Genomic DNA, 19,291 nt, shown 5'->3' on the forward strand with positions numbered 1-19,291 from the left:
TATTCACCGGTGAATAACCTTTTGAGTTTGTTGATTTGTACTCGACTTACCTCCCATGAAAATGATGTCACAGAAGTAAATAAACAAAATGGCAGCGTTCACTTTACACTGGAAGCCCAACAAGAGATGAGGAAATAAGACATTGGACATGAATAGAGCTGAGAGTGCCAGCAGCCAATCATATCTCTTGTAAACAGTCCTTTTCAGGGCCATCAATATTTTACAAAAAGATTCTACTTTTGTTGTAAATTCGAGAAATTCGAACACAAATATTTTTTGAAACGTCAGTCTGTGTGTTCTGTTGAAAACATAGATGTAAGTGTTCCAAATTCCCTTCCATTGTTAATTTCGGTATAATAAAACAATTGTGACCCCTCAGAATCAATGAATATCCAAAATTGTCAACCCTAAAAAGTTATTTCACATCGGGCTGTGCCCTCATTTAAATAACCTTCTTGTGTTGACAATTTTGGATATTCACCTTTTCAACGGGCCATAATTGTATAGTGTTGTTCATCTGCACGTTTGTAGTTACATCCCAAAGATGGTTTTCATTCTCTAACTTTAGTTTTCCTTGTACAAATGTAACTTATACACTATATATATGCTAATAACCTAAAAAAAATCAGACCAAGTTTGAATTTCATTGGTGTCACTTTAAGGGGGCTCCTGGGTATAAATCAATTTTTTTTTCTAATATAGGATTTCGCTATATTTTCTTATAAATGAACTTTATCATATACTTAAAAGAAAAAGGTAATAAAAAAATGAGGTCACCGTTCATTTAAGCTCACAATCTGCCTCCAGAATAAGCATACATTTTTGTTAATGCCCTTTTTGGAAAGATTAGAACTTGTTCTAAATCTTTACTTAGGCACCACCCTCCCTAACAACAGGACAGGTTAGCTACTGTTACTAAATGTATTCACACTAAAAGATAGTTCCCTATAGTTCTCATGTATGTGCACATAATACACAAATAAACTGAAAAAACTGGGTATATTATTGGAGCATCTACATTTACTAGAAGAATTTTTGTAGTTTTTGTTTTTTTTTAAACATGTTCAGAACCGGCAACATAATTTCGATAAGATATAAACTGCAGTTTAAATAAAATTGTGCAAATTTAGAGACCCATATTATTTAATTTGAGCACCTTTATCCTCATAAAGCAAGTTTCCTTCTAAAGACCTGCTGTAAATGCAATTTTCAGCAATAGTGCTTTATAAATGTTCATTTCCCCCCACCATACCTTAATATGAAATAATTCAAACTACTCTTCTAATCTTTCCATGAGTGATATCCATCACTTTAATTATAAAGTAATATTATAACTAATAGTGTAATAAATGAAATTTGTAATGAAAAAATAAAGGTTTATTATTTTGCTGACAATTTTGTACCCAGGAGCCACTTTAACTGTTCTAGAATTACAACTTACAATTTGAAAATATTAAAAATTGTTGAATTTCTTATTTCTGTTTTATAACTTTAGTTTGCCTCAACCTAAAGGTATGAATTTTTTTTTTATAAATTAGTCTCTTAATATTATATTGTGATTTTATATCAAACATTTTATAGAGGTGCGACTCTTATAAATTATTTGTTGTTGTTTGTCATTTCTAAATTAATTGTTTAAAATTTTATTATAGAGGTATTTTTTTTAGGTGAGCAAAGAAGAAAGGAAACAACTGAAACAATATTGCAGGAGGTAGATCAGTACCCATCACATTCTACTAACCATGGCGTAAAAAAAAAAGAAAAAGGCTGATGAGCTAAATAAAGCTGAGTTGTGGGATCCTCATAGGTAAATAAACATGTACAAGGTAAATCTGAACAGTACAAATTATATAGTTAAGTGGTGAAGTGTTAGCGTAGTAAGTATATAAATACCCATAAAATCACCAATTCATTCAGCAAAAAGGCAAAATTCAAATTCAGGCAAATCTTAGAGTTTACAGTCTCCTTGTCTGTAACTCAGGAAGCTGACATTTTTGAATTAAGAAATTACGAAAAATCTACTTTTTATCAAATTTTTCTGAATTCGCTAAGAAGTTAGAAAACTCCCTGTGTTGGATGTTTTATGTCATTAAGTGTACCTACGATGTAACCTAGTTTTACGGGGCACCGAATGTTACTCTTGGGGTTTTGTACTCGAAATTCAATTTTGTACCGACAAAAGTGACTTTTGTTCAACAAAAATGAGTTCAGTTTAAGAAAATTTGTAGCATACTACAAATTTAAAATTTTGTCATACAAAATTATCTTTCAGTGTTTGCACATCATATAAGGATGTTTGCAATCATTTAAAGGTCTTTGCACATCATATAATGACAAGTGCACATCATATAAAGGTAAATGTACACCATAAAATGAAAATGGTCGCAACAAGACAGTGTTGGCGTTCCATAAGGGGGGGCACAACAGTTGTGGTCACTAAAATATTATTTATCACATTAATTTCTTGCAATCTTATTATCTAGAGATGCCAGGAAATGTGAATTACCTCACAGCTTGATTTGACTTCCTTACGAGTCGGTTAAGTGGCTTTAGTTTCAACATGTGTGAAACAACTCTTATTTAATTTGATATTGTAAAGAAGCAAAACAAAAACAGAAACTATTTTATTTCATCAATTTATTTACATTACAAAAAGAATATATTACCAACAACATCATATTGTTATTAGAATTCAAAATCATAAACACAAAGTTAAACATGCTGATTGATTTTGTCAATAACTTCTAGAAAAAAAGGGAGATAACTCAAATGCTGTATTCACAGATCTGACTTATTTAGTAAACAAGCCAACTTTTTTGTTTCTTTAGGTAGAGCTGTTGATGTTCCACTGAGTCAGTGAGCCTTGTCAAGGACGCTTTACAGGATGTGAGAGACAATATTGGTGAATTTTCTAGATCTAGATGTAACCCCATCTAAACCAAGAACATGTGGCAGGCAGACAACAAGATCAAATGTGCCATGTGAATCAACAGAGGATTATTACAAGAAAACAATTGCTATCCCTCTGCTTGATCACATATTAACAGAAATGAATTCAAGGTGTGGTGACCTGCAAATCAAGGCATCCATGGGACTTCGGGTAATACCTGCCATGATTGGTTGATCCTTAAGTACTGATATTGAGTATGTTGTGGATGATTTACCATCTCCTTCAACACTGGAGCAAGAAATGCATATGTGGAAGTTAAAATGGGCAAATGAGTCTGATCTACCTTAAGATATTATCACAGCATTACAAAACTGTAACTCTATCATATTCCCTAATGTGCACCAAATTTTGAAAATTTGTGGAACATTTCCAGTAACCTCATGTGAGTGCGAGAGAAGTATCCGTAGACTGAGACTTGTGAAGACATGCTTACAATCAACAATGTCAACAAGTAGGTTATCTTCCCTTATCATGATGTATGCCCATAGGAACATGACTGTTAATCCAAAGGTGGTGGTGATGCAGTATGCAAGGACAAATCCAAGGAGAACAGTGCTACCAGACATTCTTGTAGATTAACTTTATTGAAATATTTAATGTACACATGATTTTTATGCCTCTTGTTTGAATTAACATATATAAATATCTTTACAAATCTTTAAAAATATTTTCATACAGAAATTTCACTTGATTGAATATTTCTTCTCACAGACTAAGAATTAAACAAGGTCGCTATCAGGGTACTCTCTGACAAGACAGAATATGTCTCAGGTGCACCTCAAATGAAGTTGATGATGAAAAACATTATTTGTTCTGTGAACATAATCTCAAGATAAGAGAAATTGTTTAAATTCCACTATTAACTCACTATGCCCAAACTTTACTTATTTGATTCCTAACCAAAACTGATATATGGCTTGTAGAGAATCTTGATATCTTGATATATGTCTGTGAGTTAGTTGTTGAAGACAAAATATAACTTGAAATTTAAATATTTTAATCAGGCTTTCTGCACTAGACACAAAGTTGGCATGGTAGGGTACATGACACATCGTATAAGTTCTATTACCTATCTGTTTGTGATATTTTTGATTAAAATGGTAATATTTTATCTTTTTATTGCACTTTGGTATGCCAACTAGCAGTGTCCCTTGGTGTCTCTTGCAGTTTTGTCACTTTAGATAGTACTGACTCCTCTGCACCAGGCATGAGGATGTCTTACCAACTTCTTTTAATATCTTACCATATCATTAATGGTGCAATACACATTTTGATATGCACCCACCATGCCATATAGCACCGTCCCATGGTGCCACCTGCAGTTCAGCTAGATATATTTAACCTTCTCGCAGTATTCTTTTTTGTTACTTTCTAGAGGTGTGCCTGAGACAAAGGTTTTATATATATACTAATATATGAAAACTGTTGTTTCTTATTTGTATTTGTAACTACGTATACTGTATTGTTTATTATATTTGTAAAAGAATGATATTATATTTTTTTTTGCAAACATATATTGAGGTTAAAAAAATTCAACCCCCAATTTTATGGTCTATGGGGAATTGGGAAGATATCCCATTTCTGTTACCGTCAAGTCACGTATGATTAATTTCTGGTGTCGTTTACAAGAAGGAAAAGAGAGCAAAATATCATGTTTATTATATAAGCTGTTATATGTAAATTTTAATAACTATGGTTATGATAGTAAACGGATATTATATATAAGGAAAATTTTTGATGACTGTGAAATGTCAAATATATGGCAAAGTCACAACTTATTTGAGAAACGTTGGGTTGTAATGAAGTTGTATTGAGTGTTCAGCAAAGATTAAGAGATCAGTTCATTCAAGAATGGTCAACAGAAATGAACACTTCGCCAAAGGGGCTGTGTTATAGATTGTACAAAAATGTTTTTAAATTTGAACACTATTTATCAGTATACCATTTAATTTATTAATAACCTTATGTAAATTTAGATGTGGGAATAACCGTTTGCCCATTGAGACAGGAAGGTGGCGCAACATACCAAGATCTGAAAGATTGTGTCACCTTTGTGGCTCAGCTGACATTGGTGATGAATACCATTATATCATGTCTTGTAAATATTTCAAAGATGAAAGATGCAAATACTTACCTCATTATTGTAATAAAAATATAAATGTTATCAAATTCAAACAAGTATGTTCAACCCAAAATATTGTTGAACTTGAGAAACTTTGTAGATTTATTAAATCTATTTCTGTGAAAGTCTATCATCCTGGTTAATACAACTATATGTTTATTTATCATTTGTGTAAATATTTATCATATTAATTTTGTATTTCACACATGCTATGTCTTATATATGTTATATATATTATTGTAATATCTTCTCTGTAACTATGTATTTGGTTTATGAGAATAAAGATCATTCATTCATTCATATTATGCTCCTTGTGAGCCCATTTTATGGAAATAAAGCATCTTCTTCTTCTTTATCTTCTTCATGAAGAATATAAACTATATGCATGCAATAATTCACAAATGTAAGGAGTACATGTCTGTCTTGCAGTTGTCATTGACCTCATTTGCATGGCTCTTTGGTCAATAGTATGTCCTCTTTTAATATACTACAATGTGTAATCAACATGTCAACTATATTTGGTGTATGGAATGATAATTAAATGTATAAATCAAAATATTGAATACGAAAATGTAAAATGATTGTAAATGAGACACTCCACAAGGGACCAAATAACGCAGAAATAACTATAGGTCACCAAACGACCTTTAACAATGAGTAAAACCTATTCTGTATACTTGGAAATAAAAGGCCTCGAAATGACAAATGAACAATCTAAAACAATTCAAATTAGAAAAAAAAAAGCAAGCCATGATTTATGTACAAAATAATGAATGAAAAACAAATATGCCTGTCTTGCAGGGTTTATCTGAACTTTACCTCAGTTTCATGGTTCTATCTGTTTCTTGAATATTAAATATGTTTAAAAATATTTGGTTGGTGGGATGATTGTAAAAGAGTCAGATTTAGGGTGAGGGCTCATTGGTTGGTTATACATGTATATGGAATAGCTGGAGTTGGCATAGTACAAATAATTATAACGTCTTGCAAGGCTTTTTTTTTCTGGGACACCTTCCTACAATGTCATAATGCTGAAGCCATTTTTTATGTCTGCATTTGGAGAGCAAATTGTTGGGATTTACAGCATAATGTATTGCTCAAAAGCAAACAAAAAAAGTTTGGTTCATTAGATCACATTCATTCTGTGTCAGAAACCTATGCTGTGTCAACTATTTAATCAGAATCCAAATTCAGAGCTGTATCAATGAATGTTGTGTCCATACGTAATAGCCCAAACTAAAAGGCAAGGTTCGACCTCTGCGGTCGTATAAAGCTGTGTCCTGCGGAGCATCTGGTCTCTTTTTGGCCTCATTTTCATGATCTTTTATAGTAAAAAAAAATCTTCTGATATTTGTAGTAAAACTCAAACCTTTAGGAATATCAACATGAAATCAATCATGAATGGTGAAGCAGGTGAGATATTTCAGCGTATGCACTCTTGTTAACACAAAATATATGCTGAAAGCTGTGAATGCCATACATGCAGATGTATATAGGAATATGTCGTAACAACTTGATAAATATGTGATCTTGACTATCCTGGAACAAGTCCTGATATTTTGCAACGTTTGCTTGTACCTTTTTATTTTTTTAAGACAAACTCATTTCCATATTTTTTCACATCTTTCATCGTTGACATATTACAACTGCGATGTTCAGGTCCCTCAAATGAAAATTTTCTCCATGAAATTAATATTTTGTCTTTGGCAAACTTTTTCAAGGTACATTTTCATTTAAAAAGGTTTGATCGAGAGATGTGTGGAATATAGAACAAAAAAAATAATAGAAAGATGTAGTATCATTGTTAATGAGACAACTCTCCCCAGTGACCAATTTACATAGAAGATAACATCTTTAGGTCACCGTTCTACGGAATTCAACAATGACCAAAACCCAATGTCCATCTGATGAGTTAAGCCTTTTTTCAACTGATTTTTATAGTTCGCTCTTATGTTGTACTGTTATACCACTGTCCAATATTAGGGGAGGATTGAGGTCCCGCTAACATGTTTAACCCCGCCACATAATGTATGTATGTGCCGGTCCGGCCGGCAAGTCAGGAGCTTCAGTGGTTGTCGTTTGTTTATGTGTTACATAAAATTATATGTTTTTCGTTCATTTTTTGTGCAAAAATAGGGTCGTTTGTTTTCTCGTATGAATTGTTTTACATTGTCATTTCGGGGCCTTTTATCAATGACTATGCGGTATGGGCTTTGTTCATTGTTGAAGGCAGTACGGTGACCTATTATAGTTGTTAATTTCTGTGTTATTTTGGTCTCTTGTGAAGAGTTGTCTCATTGGCAATCATACCACATCTTTTTTATATATAGACGATAAGACATATATAGTATCATATGAAAGTTATGCAAAAAAGAAGGAGCTCGATATATGGACTGCCATAAGAAAATGAATAGACAATTCATGCTTCGTATGGGCAAAATTCACCCTTTTACCCTACGAGGATCCGTATTTATACATCCAGCTGTAGAAAGCCATGTCTAAGGAGGAATTGTCTGTCAGATTAGTCATATTTCTATGTTAACTCTATGCGATATGAAAATAAGAAGTCGATGTGGTATGATTGCTAATGAGACAACTGTCTTTAGTAGTGTTTGGAACTGCACGGTACACTGCGGGTGTGTGTCTTCACAAGCACTTGTCTCATAACCCTCCCCCTATATACGTTAATAAAACATATTATTAAGGTTAATTGTTATATAAAGGTATATAGATCTTTTTCTTTTCTGAGACAAGTGCCTGTGTGTATAAAGGTCATCCGCAAAGCATGCAGTTTTGAGGGACAATATCACAGACCATCATAGACTCGGATATATATACGGTCGGAATACTAGGTCCTAGTTACTCTTGATCAATTTCCACCTACACGAAAAAGGTGGAAAACAGCAAATTATTGAAGCGTCGTAAAACAAATAATCTTTTTAGTGAAATGTGTTGCTGGGTCTGTTGGATTAATAATAACACATTCTGATTCTACGGAAGCCTTTTGATCCATGCTAGTTTACTATTTTCAATTTGATATCATAAATTATTAATTTGATGTTACTGATTTTCAATTTGATATTACAAATTATTAATTTGGTTTTACCGATTTTTTATTTGATATAACAACTTTTTCTAACTCAAAGTTGTTTTCCAAAGCAGAGCTGACAAATTCAAGACGGATTTACACTAATCATATATATGAGGCTCTTTATATCTTGCTGTTCATTGGAACCAAGTCTCCATGTTCAAGGCCGTACTTTGGCCAAAAATGGTTTGCTTTTACAAATTGTGACTTGGATGGAGAGTTGTCGCATTGACCCTAATACCGCATCTTCCTATATCTATATAGTAAATAAACAGCAAAGTGTTTGTCTTGCGTCGAATTTTCAGTACATCAGTAGGGTGATTTTCATCCTCCCACACACATCTCTGGTATTCAGACCGGAATTTAAACTAGATAGGATACTTCGGGGGCCTCTGTAGGTTAAAGTTGTTCCCAGCTTGACCTGGAGATCAATCTTCTAAAGTCAATGGGAGATTTTTTACTATAAAAAAATATCTTGGATAATACAAGCAATGGGTCTAGCATATTCGGTGTATGGAAGGACTGTGAGGTTTACATGTACAACTGGAAGGTGTCATCTGACCTTGACCTCATTTTCATTGTTCAGTGGTTAAAGTAAGTTTTGGAAATTTGGTCTGTTTTTCTCTTTCTTTATGCAATAGGTCTACTATATTTGTTGTATGGAATGATTGTAAGGTGTACATGCGTAGCGAGCAGATGTCGTTTGACATTGACATTATCTTCATGGTTCAGAAGTCGAAAATAAGTTTTTGAGTTTTGAACTTTTTATTTATCTAATACTATATGCCATAGGTCAACTATATTTGGGGTATGGAAATATTTTATTATCTGTATGTCAGTGTTCATTGTTCAGTATTAATTTTTTGTGTTTTGATCTGTTTTTCTTAAACTTATTAAGTAATAGGTCAGTTATATTTGTTGTATGGAAGAATTTTTAGCTGTATATGTCTGCCTGACATTGTTCATCTGGCCTTGACCTCATTTTCATGGTTCATTGGTCAATGTTTAGTTATCTTGGTTAATGTAAAGTTGTTTGTGAGGTGTAATAAAGCTTTATATTTAGGATTATCTACAAAATATCAATGATTAGTAAGGAAGGCGAGACATTTCAATGTGTGCACTCTCGTCACATTTTAGGCTAAAACCCTAGATAAAATAGTGATTGTTTTCTACAAAAAGGCCAAGTATGGCCAAAATTGTCAATTCAAGTGTTACTGACGTTATTTTACACCCCTTTTAGGTATTGGCAAAGGTATTGAAGATAGAGATAAATACCAAAAAACTCATCAATAAGACAACAGTTATTTGAACACCGCCAGACGTACATGTGCCTGTATATATAATCTGCTCGATTTAAGTTTTGACATCATTGCTATGTTATTGGATAGTAGGAAAAGCTCCATAATTCGGTTTGAGAATATTCCGAAAATAATCAATCAACACTCCTTTTTTCGGCAGGTTCTGAAATAAATCAGGATATCCCAAATAGTTATTGAGCACCATGGTTATCTACAGGACCTCCACAGAATATCCATTAGGTGAATTGTGGAGGTCCTGAAATAAATTTGGACATTCATAGATATATCAGATTCAGAATATCCTAAAATGGAATCAAATGATCCTCGATACCAAAAATTCGAATCATAGAGGCCTTGATATGTTTAATGAGCTCTTGATTTTCCCTACGTTTAACTAAATCCGTGGATTGTAGTGTAGACACGCGTTAATTGTTGAAGACCACACGTTAACCTCTATATACATAGATAAAATAGCTTTCCCCTCTTTACGCCAAGAAACAGCCCAGTTAAAAATGTTCTAATGCTTTTCATCTGTATCTTGATTTCTTTGTGTCGTTTGGTTGCTGTCTCGTCGGGGTAAAACCCATAAATCATTGAACTAGTGCGGTTAGTATCATTATCCTGGGCGTGCAATGTCGCCTTTGTACACATACTATTGAATAACATTTAATGTATCCTCGTATTTTATTACGTAAAGATATATGTGACAAAATACATTATTTATATGTTATATATCATGCATGTATTATAAATAATAGTCTCTATTTTCAGCAAAACGCGTGTGTGGCATACAAATAATAATCTTTGTTTCTTTTTTATGGCCGCTTGAAGGAATTCTTGTTGGGAGTGTTGATTTTACTGTTTTTTAATTTGTCTGACAAAAATAATGAATATTTCTAATTTGAGTTCCTCTAATTTGAATGTGAAATATAAGCTTTTACAGTTACGAAAGAACTACAAGTTATTCCAAATCTTTTACACGGAGCTTTATCAGTGAACAGATATATATATATATATATCTCGATATTTAATAATATGCGTTGTAGGCACCTAGCAAAACCTTCGGAATAGTACTGTAGTGTATAGTGACATGTCTTGGTTCGTACAATTCCTTGTTTATCTTCTGTACACCTGCGTGACCCCTTTGTATATAAAAAAGTTTATTATAAATTTAATTTAATTCGATTAGCAATCATAATGTCATTATTGTCACTTGTATTTCCTTGATTATAATTGTTATATTTAATAAATGACAATTCAAAACATAAAAAATTAACACGTAAAATAAAAAAAAAACATAATTGGAAACAGTTTTTAGTTACAATAAGTTTAATCTCTCATAGTTTACGATTTGCTTTTACATTTTAAACAACATCATGGATGGATTGATTAGTGAATTCTGAACGTCCGGCGACAAATATCTCGTGCATGTTCAGGACAAAAACAAATTAACTATTATAAATTAAATAGGTTGATCCTGTAAAAGAGAATGTCAGTGATGATATAAAGACTGTCACTGGAAAATGAGGGTGTATTAGATGCAGACAAGGTTTACACTGGGGTTTCATTAGGGGGTTCTGATCCCGGATCCCGCTAACCGATTTGTCAGATACCCATACCCGCTTACACTATCTACCTAAACAATTCTCCTTTTTTTTTGTAATTTCCCGGCTCTCGCTAGACTTCATTCCTGTTTTCACGGCACAATAATTTGACTTTCACGTGTCACGCTAAAAAAAATCTGCAATCCCGCGCCACGCTTAGACCCCAATGAGACCCACTACACTACTACCTACGTACCCCACATTAGAGTTGTTGCAAGGTTTCCTACGGTTCAAAGAGCGTAGCTATATCTTTACATGAGGCATGTACTTTAACGACCCATTCTGACTTGATGTGGATGTGTACGTCCCCACTTTGGAAAGGATTTTATTTTTAGTCGAAAGAGAAAAACATATCATATTAGTTTTTCCAAGTCACTCTTATGGATTCAGCGAATTAGAATCCTTAAGAAAAAAAGCATTGGAAATCGTTAAATGAGAGGAGAACAACTCTTTTAAAAAAATGTCCAAAAACATACTTTGTATAAAACCCATATTGCTTACTAAAATTCACAACGTTCTCTTCTCTATAAACTAACAATACACGTATAATATTATATATTTGAAATTACGTTGAGATATTTTAAAAAGATATGAATTTTAACTGAATTATTTCTTTTTCGACTTTCATATACAATGGTTCTTATTATATTCATATTCTCTTGGCAAAATTATCCTCAATAAGATGAAAAAAAATGAGGGAATGTATCACGATTGTTGGTGTCGAATATAAGTCATATAAGTCCCTTCAAACATTACATCGACTCAATAGTTACAAACTGTTCAAATGGAACACAAAATTAAAATACATTTGTCCGTCGCCGATTGTTTGCAACTGGTGGTTGCTGGTTATTTGTTCTTGGTAAACCATTTGTTTGTGGTCTAGTTTGCGCCTGAGAATTACTTGTTCTAAAGTTTTGACCATTTGCTTGTGGTCCTATTTGTCGAACCATATTTGTTGGTAACACTGGACGACGTTGTTGTGAGGGTTGACCAGCTGTTGGACGCATTCGATTAAGTACAATATTCTGTAAATCAGTTTGAAGACGTTGTCGTTGGGCTTGTGTTAACGATAGTCTTGTTTGGAAGAGTCCTAAGATTGTTTGCAAAGCTCTTAATGTTTCACTGTTTAGACCAGTCTGTGTCCTTGCTTGAGGACGATTTGTCAATTGATTAGTCCGCCGTTGTTGGTTTGGAATAATTCGCCTTTGAGTGGCTGATTGACGTGTAGGAACTCGTACATTTGACGGGTTTCGTTGCAACCTACGCACATTACTGTTTTGAGAGACTATTTGATTTAACACTGAAGCTAGCTGAGAACTTATTGCAGATAATTGAGGTGACCTTCTACCATTGCCGGCACTTCTAGGTAAAGTCATATTATTCGTTGTCCCCAAAGGAAGTATCATATACGAACCTATTTGTCCCACTGGTAAATTCTTTGGCAAATCAATTGATTGCAATAGACGATTTATTACATTTGAATTTCGAAAAGCACTACTTGAATTTTGATTCCGTGACAGATTTTCCTGCAAAGAATTTGATCTAATTTGTTGATTTACCGGAGGCCATGGTCTTAAAAGATTTGCTTCGTTGTTTTGGTTTAAAGCCCTGGATGCAATTTGACCTACTGGTCCGGAAAGGTCTGTTACCTCATTCTGTTGTGTCGTCTGCTGACTTTGTTGAATTTCTTGCAGTGTGCGAGCTTGTTGTATCCTACGTATAGCTCTTCTAGCTTCAATTGGTGAAGTTGGGAGATTAGGCAACAGTCTATTTTCCTCAACCACATTTGAAGGTTCCTGACCGAATCTATTTCTGTTTTGTGGTAGTGAATTAGTTGGCTGAACTACGTTGTTTCGTTGAGCTGTATTGGATGACGGCCCCCTATTGTTACGAAATGCATTGTTTATTGCATTTATGAGACGAGAAGTAGTTTGACCTTGTGAATTGCTAGGTAAGTTTTGACGAGTATTACTATTCTGAAAATTATTCAAAGGCATAGGTCGAGCTCCATTATTTGGCATCCTAGTCGGACCTTGAGAAATTTGCGGTCTAGGATTTACAATATTATTCAATCCCCGATTCTGATTTATACGACCAAAATTTCGGTTACCAGGGTTGCGCATGTTTCTAACCACAGGTTGATTATTTGTTGTTGAACCTCTAACTTGACCTCTATTTGCAGGTCTGGTAAATCCTGTAGGTCTTCTATTAGGTAACGCTTGTCTTGGTCTTGGTACTAAACCATTATTACTTGGTCCTATACGACCTCGCTGAGCGGGGCTTCTTGGTCGATTTGGAACATTTGTACCAGACACTCGAGCAGACGGGTTTGCATTATTCTGTGTTTGGGTGTTGTCTAGGGAGGATGGGCGTCCATTATTACTTAAAACTGGTGCACTTGGGACCATTCTTTGACTCGGAGGACCGCTTTCAAACGGGTTTTCCATCAACATGCCATTTTCGAATGGAGTATTCAGTGGTCCTGAATTTGACTCTCCTGCTAATCCTGTTTCGCCATTCTGTGTTTGATCTTGTGGTTGTACTGGAACACCCGGAAAAGGATTTGGATCGACACTAGAAACTACACGATTGATCAATTCTTCTATTTCTTTGTCACCAATAACATTTCCACTTTGATCGTTAACATTGCTTCGCATTGAACCCATGTTTTGATTGTTTAATGCTTCGACTCCTGTTATTATCTGTTGGTTGGGGTCATCAAATCCACCAATCTCATTTTGATTACCAAAATCTGTTGTGCTGCCTGGAATACCAGGAAAAAGTGGAAATTCATTGAATTCGTTATTTACAGTTGGGTCGAGACGAGAATTTCCTGGATTATCTGTAAAAGATCTTGTTTCTTGTCTTGAACTTGGTATGGGAACACCTGATTCCGATTGTGAAAGTCCTATTTCCTGACTATTTGTTTGAACCCAGGAAGGAGCAGTTGATCCATCCAAACTCTGTGTTTCTCCGGTACTTAGTCCGTCTTTAACTGACCGACTTAACAATCCAAAATCCTGCACACTATTTGTATCGAACAAATTTTTGATTTTTCCTAATCCACTTGTTATTTGTTTTTCGGGTTTCTGGTTTTGTGATGCTTTCTTTTCCAAATTACTTTTGTTTATGCTGTTTGCTTGTCTTTGCTCTGGATTAATATTTGATTGACTTACAATTATTCCCCTGATTCGTTTATCAGGTTCTCTTCCCATAGCAATCTGTCTCGGCCTTCGTGGCTGTGGTCTCGTCGCCAAACCACTGACCAGTTGGGCCATGTTTCTGTTTCGGAGTGATAATCCGAATGAACCAGGAGTAATTCTTTCTGGAGGAGGATTACCACGTGGGATTAAAGGTTGCAGAAAGTTATTTAACAACTCAGCTTCTCTATTTTGAGGAGTTTCTGGTTCCGTATTGGCGTTAGGTAATCCTCTATGTATTTCCTGATTAGGCGACAAATTTATAGAATTTTGATCCAATGCTGGACTTTTCCTTGTGTCTATAATAGAATTTTGCGTTTCTATCCAGACTGCTTCGGGGCTGTTTGGATTATTTGGAACTCTGTCAGAATTTCCGTTTACATTGAATGGAATAATCATTGGCATAGAATTTGTAGAAGGCTGCGGAATGGGTTGAGGCTCTATCCTTTGCACAGTAGAAGTCTTTGTTACTTTTGTTTCTGTTTTCGTTGTGCTTCGTGAATTTTCACCTCCGAGCGACTGTAAATCTGACGTATGAGAAAACAGATTTGGGACGGTCGGATCCTTAATAGATGTTTCCATAGCTGTAATGTCATTTAAATCCAGAAGAGTTTGTAGTTGATTGTTTTGACGATCTAATCCAGCGTTTCTGTTTCGGTTGTGTGTCAAATCTACAATGTCCCTAAAAGAATTGCTCTGCATTTGTGATGGGAATAGTTTATTAGAAGCACTCGCTAAACCAAAGTCAGAATTCTGAATCACTGGTTCACTACTGACAACTTCTGATACTGTGGATTTAGAAGCTGAAGCATTCGACTTTCTGCTGCTACTAAACTTTTTGACAGAACGCTGAGCTGCAAAAATAACAGTTTATAGTGTAACTCAAATGTATCATGAAATTTATTGTATTGATCCCACATCCGTATATTAAAACTGTTAGGATCGATTCAACATGCATGTACCAAAGTAAAGATTGTTCATATCATGGCAGCCCACTGTATATAATTCACATCGGTTTACTTTGAGGCGGACATGTTGAATCGATCCAACCATGTGTATATCAGTGTCGAATAATGCATACTCATTTATTAACAAGCCTCTGTTGAATATCTTACTTAAATATAATGAACAACAAGAATATATATATAGTACTGCTGACCTGATTTGAACTTACAAATTGATAAATGTTTAGGCACAAAGTTATTTTCAGGTGTTTTTTTATATGAACTTGATGACCTTGATGTATGCCGTATTTGCTGTAAATTTGCAATTTCATCTCTAAGATCGTCGTAAAGAAGACAATGTGTTAACGATCTGTTGCATTTGGCAAGTCGTATTTTCTATGCATGCATATTTTATGTTTTTTCATCACTTTCATCAGATATCACAGTGTTTCAATAATATAATGTCAGTTAAGTTTATTGGCTTTGTGGTGTAAAAATTAAGTTGAACAACTCTTATTGGGTGAGATTTAAAAAAAAACGTTCAGAATATACATGAAATAGTTCAATTACTAATGTTAAGCAAGCAAGCAAGCAATATTGCAGCAATCAATGAGTCAATCATTTAGCGTTTAAAACTTAAATCAACTTGATTTATACTATCTATATCATCCTATATTCTTATATTAAGTTTATGAACTGCACCTTGTAGGATAAAAACAAAATCATATGTATTGTATATGGTAAAGTTTTTCCGTTCTTTTGTGTGTTATTCGATATGTGTCATTGAAAACCACGGATAAACACTGTTATATATTTTTCTTAACATATCTTGTTTCTTGTTAATGTATATATCCCATGTATTTTTTTTACTTACCATTAACTTTACAAACGAAAAATAAGGCTAACAAAACGGAAACCCTAGGCACCATTATCTGAAAGTAAAAAAAATATTTTAGAATGTATCTTAAAGGGGAAAGAGATATATGAATTCGGAGTTGTAGTGTTGCTGGTATTTATTTGTCATCATGGATATCTGAGAAAGTACCCACATCAAATTACAAATACACAATACATGAAATAAAACCTGTAGTAGAATATTGAAGTTTGCGGTTTCCTGAAGATTTGTTCATATATACATCCGAAAAGTCAAAGTTTTCTTTAAAAGCATATATGCAAAATTTAGGAACAACACATAACATATAAACAACACAATAAAGCATAAATTAAAAAAACGTTGTACAAATACAAACATAAATTATAATGCATGCAGGCTTACGAAAACACCCAACACAATAATGCAAAAAAGCAAAACCAAACAGATTTGCAATATGATTTTATAAATCAAAGCCCTAAATCGTAATGCAACAACTATACACCAATTTGATTAAACTACAGATCCCGAGTCTGTGCATTACTTATCAGTCATTACAAGCAACTGAAAAGAGCTGTATTTCATTCAGCTTGCAAGCAGGTTATTATAGCATGTCACTAACTGACAAAATTGTCACGAGGTGCCATTTCTTGGAGAAAATAAATTTTGTTAACTCTAAATTAGTTCCAAACCTCAAACTAGTCCATATGGTGTAAAAGTAAAACACAATGTTTTTAACGAAACATTTTGTGTCTTGGTTTTTTATTTCCTGTGTGGTTATTGTTAATTTATTTTGTGTAACACCTTTTCAAGAAAGGACTAATTACACCAAAAACAGGTGCAATCGTTTCAGGTGTGACCAAATAGTACGTTATACTAAGTGGTTCAAGTTCCTCGAGTAATTCCACACGATTTGTCAATAACCTAAAGCTGTCACAATAATTGGTATACGGTAATTTAAAAAAAAAAAAACTTGATGTTAACCTTACAGAGTTCCGACAGGAGATTTTCAATAGTGCAAATGTGAATACACATTTTAAAATGTTACGGACGCCATCACGATTTGGCATCACTGATGATGACGGATATGTTCCAAATGTCGTAACCACATTTCTGTCCTTTTCAATCGAAACTTGACCTTATAAAATAGACTTGTTACCGTATTTATACTTTCATAATCAACACGACGGGTCCAATTGGTGGAGCAGGATATACTAACCTTCCAGAGCATCTGATATCACACCTAGTTGTTTTACATTATTCATTTTGCTCATTCTTGAGTTTTCTTTTATGTGTTTGTTATCTGTTGGTTGTTTTGGTTCGTTTTTTGTAATGGCGTTGTCAGTTTATTTTTTACTTACGAGTTTGACCCTTTGGTTTTTATCACCTCTCTTTTTTAAAGTCTGGTTAAGTGCAGACTACCCTTAAAAAAGGTAATTAGTTAGAAATTTTGCAAGGCAATTTGCTGATAATATTCAGTAGTTTCTAAATGAAATTACAAACAAAACCACGACCCATTTCAATTTAACTCTACTGTTCCCTTTTATTGTAATGTTATTAATTACTATTAAAAAGAAGATGTGGTATGCTTGACATTGGGATAACTCTTCACATGAGACCAAAATGGCACACAAATTAACAGCTGTAGGTCACCGTACAGCACAGTCAGTTACAAAAGGCCCCGAAATTACAAATGAAATATAATTCAAACGAGAAAACCGTGACAAATAGAAATACATTTAACAAAAAAACAGATTGTTCGTGGCCGGGTACTTTTACATCCCAAGATACTAAGTACAGATCTGAGGGTACTTGCAGTTACTGACAGCTAGTCCAAAACCAATAGCAACTTATAAAAAAACATGCATCTAAGACTTAATTATGAGTACGTTTGTAACTCCGTATCGCCATGTTCATAGTAACTTGAAAACTATATATATCAATTGTATCAGTTTGAAAACGCAGTACCCATTGGATCCGTGCACGGTTATAAATGATCATCATAAAAGTTGAACGTATGTTAGTCTATTCACATCCTTAGATAAATTATAATATAATTTGACGAAATTCAATGAAGTGAAAAAACGAAAAATTTCGTCATAGTGACTGTATGCGAAAGCGTTTTCCTGTAGGCAAGAAAATATCAATTATACAACTTCAAAAAGACATTATAAAATTCCTAAATATTTGAAAAATACAGAATATTCACGTACTTATACAAAATATACATATAAATGCATATAATATTTCAAACATACCATATTGAATAAATTTCTCTCCTCAAATAAAAAAGAACGAATCAATCAGCTGCACATTCTTGTATTATATGACAAAAGTTAAGAGCGTAATAAATATGCTAATTAACAAATTGACACTTTCCAAGTAGTTTTTACACTTCCCCTTGTTATTAAATTGATTAATTAAATCTTTGAAATAATATAAAAATGTAGAACACGACAGCTATCCATCATTTCGTATGACTACATTTTTAATAATAAAAAAAAAAATTCATACGCAAACTTTTCTGAAAGAATTTAATTTACTTAAGTAAATAGAAATAATGAAATTAATCATTGTTTTGTTATGTTTTTTTCTTAAAATTTTAATCCAAATATGTATGTACTAGTATGTAGACACCCAACGATACTGTCTTAAAACCACAGATATTTCTCTCTGCCATTTCCATCAGGATAAAAGATATAAACTTTCTTTATCCAAACTCGATCGTTGGATATCAGGATAACATTTATGAGACTATTTTTTTCAATCATAACAGCTTTCTGTTGATTGAAAGCATCTGAATTGTGTATAGAATGTTGACTCGCATGCAGATCCGGCTTCTTTGAAATATCTTTACTGTGCCAATTTCATGATTGTTTTATGGTCTATAATATTTCGTTTTTATAAGGATAACTTCAAGATTGAAAGATTGATTGATTGTTGGTTTCTTAACGTCCAGTGGCAAATAGTTCATGCATATTCAGGACGAGAACAAATTCACATTAAATACAATAGGTAGGTTTTGTCATTATAGAGGCCATAAGGGATGATAGTCGAGGAAATTTCGACAGCCACTGGAAAATGAGTGTATATTGGATAGGGACAGAAATTTTGCCTTACAACAGGCCACCTACGGACCCTCAAACAGTTATCAAAGGTACCAGAATTATAATTTAGTACGCCAGACGCGCGTTTCGTCTTCATAAGACTCATC

The 19,291-nt window shown here is 33.7% G+C and overlaps 1 protein-coding gene across 1 annotated transcript; it reads right to left on the reverse strand.

Moving 5' to 3' along the window:
- Nucleotides 1-11,692: 11,692 nt before the first annotated feature.
- LOC134715312 (putative uncharacterized protein DDB_G0286901) lies at nucleotides 11,693-18,407 on the reverse strand. The gene is made up of 3 exons (XM_063577424.1): nucleotides 18,336-18,407; nucleotides 16,081-16,138; nucleotides 11,693-15,116 (listed from the first exon to the last, which is right to left on the reverse strand). Exons 1-3 carry the CDS (start codon nucleotides 18,336-18,338, stop codon nucleotides 11,860-11,862), a joined length of 3,318 nt encoding a protein of 1,105 aa, XP_063433494.1. The 5' UTR covers nucleotides 18,339-18,407; the 3' UTR covers nucleotides 11,693-11,859.
- Between the last annotated feature and the right edge of the window lie 884 nt (nucleotides 18,408-19,291).

Source organism: Mytilus trossulus, chromosome 4, assembly GCF_036588685.1.
Source record: "Mytilus trossulus isolate FHL-02 chromosome 4, PNRI_Mtr1.1.1.hap1, whole genome shotgun sequence".
Lineage (NCBI taxonomy): Eukaryota > Metazoa > Mollusca > Bivalvia > Mytilida > Mytilidae > Mytilus > Mytilus trossulus.

Bases quoted from the DNA above. Each gene is read 5' to 3' on its own strand.
- LOC134715312 (XM_063577424.1), bottom strand. The intron at 15,117-16,080 runs GTAAGTAAAAAA...TTATTTTTGCAG, and splicing joins TTTCGTTTGTAAAGTTAATG to CTCAGCGTTCTGTCAAAAAG.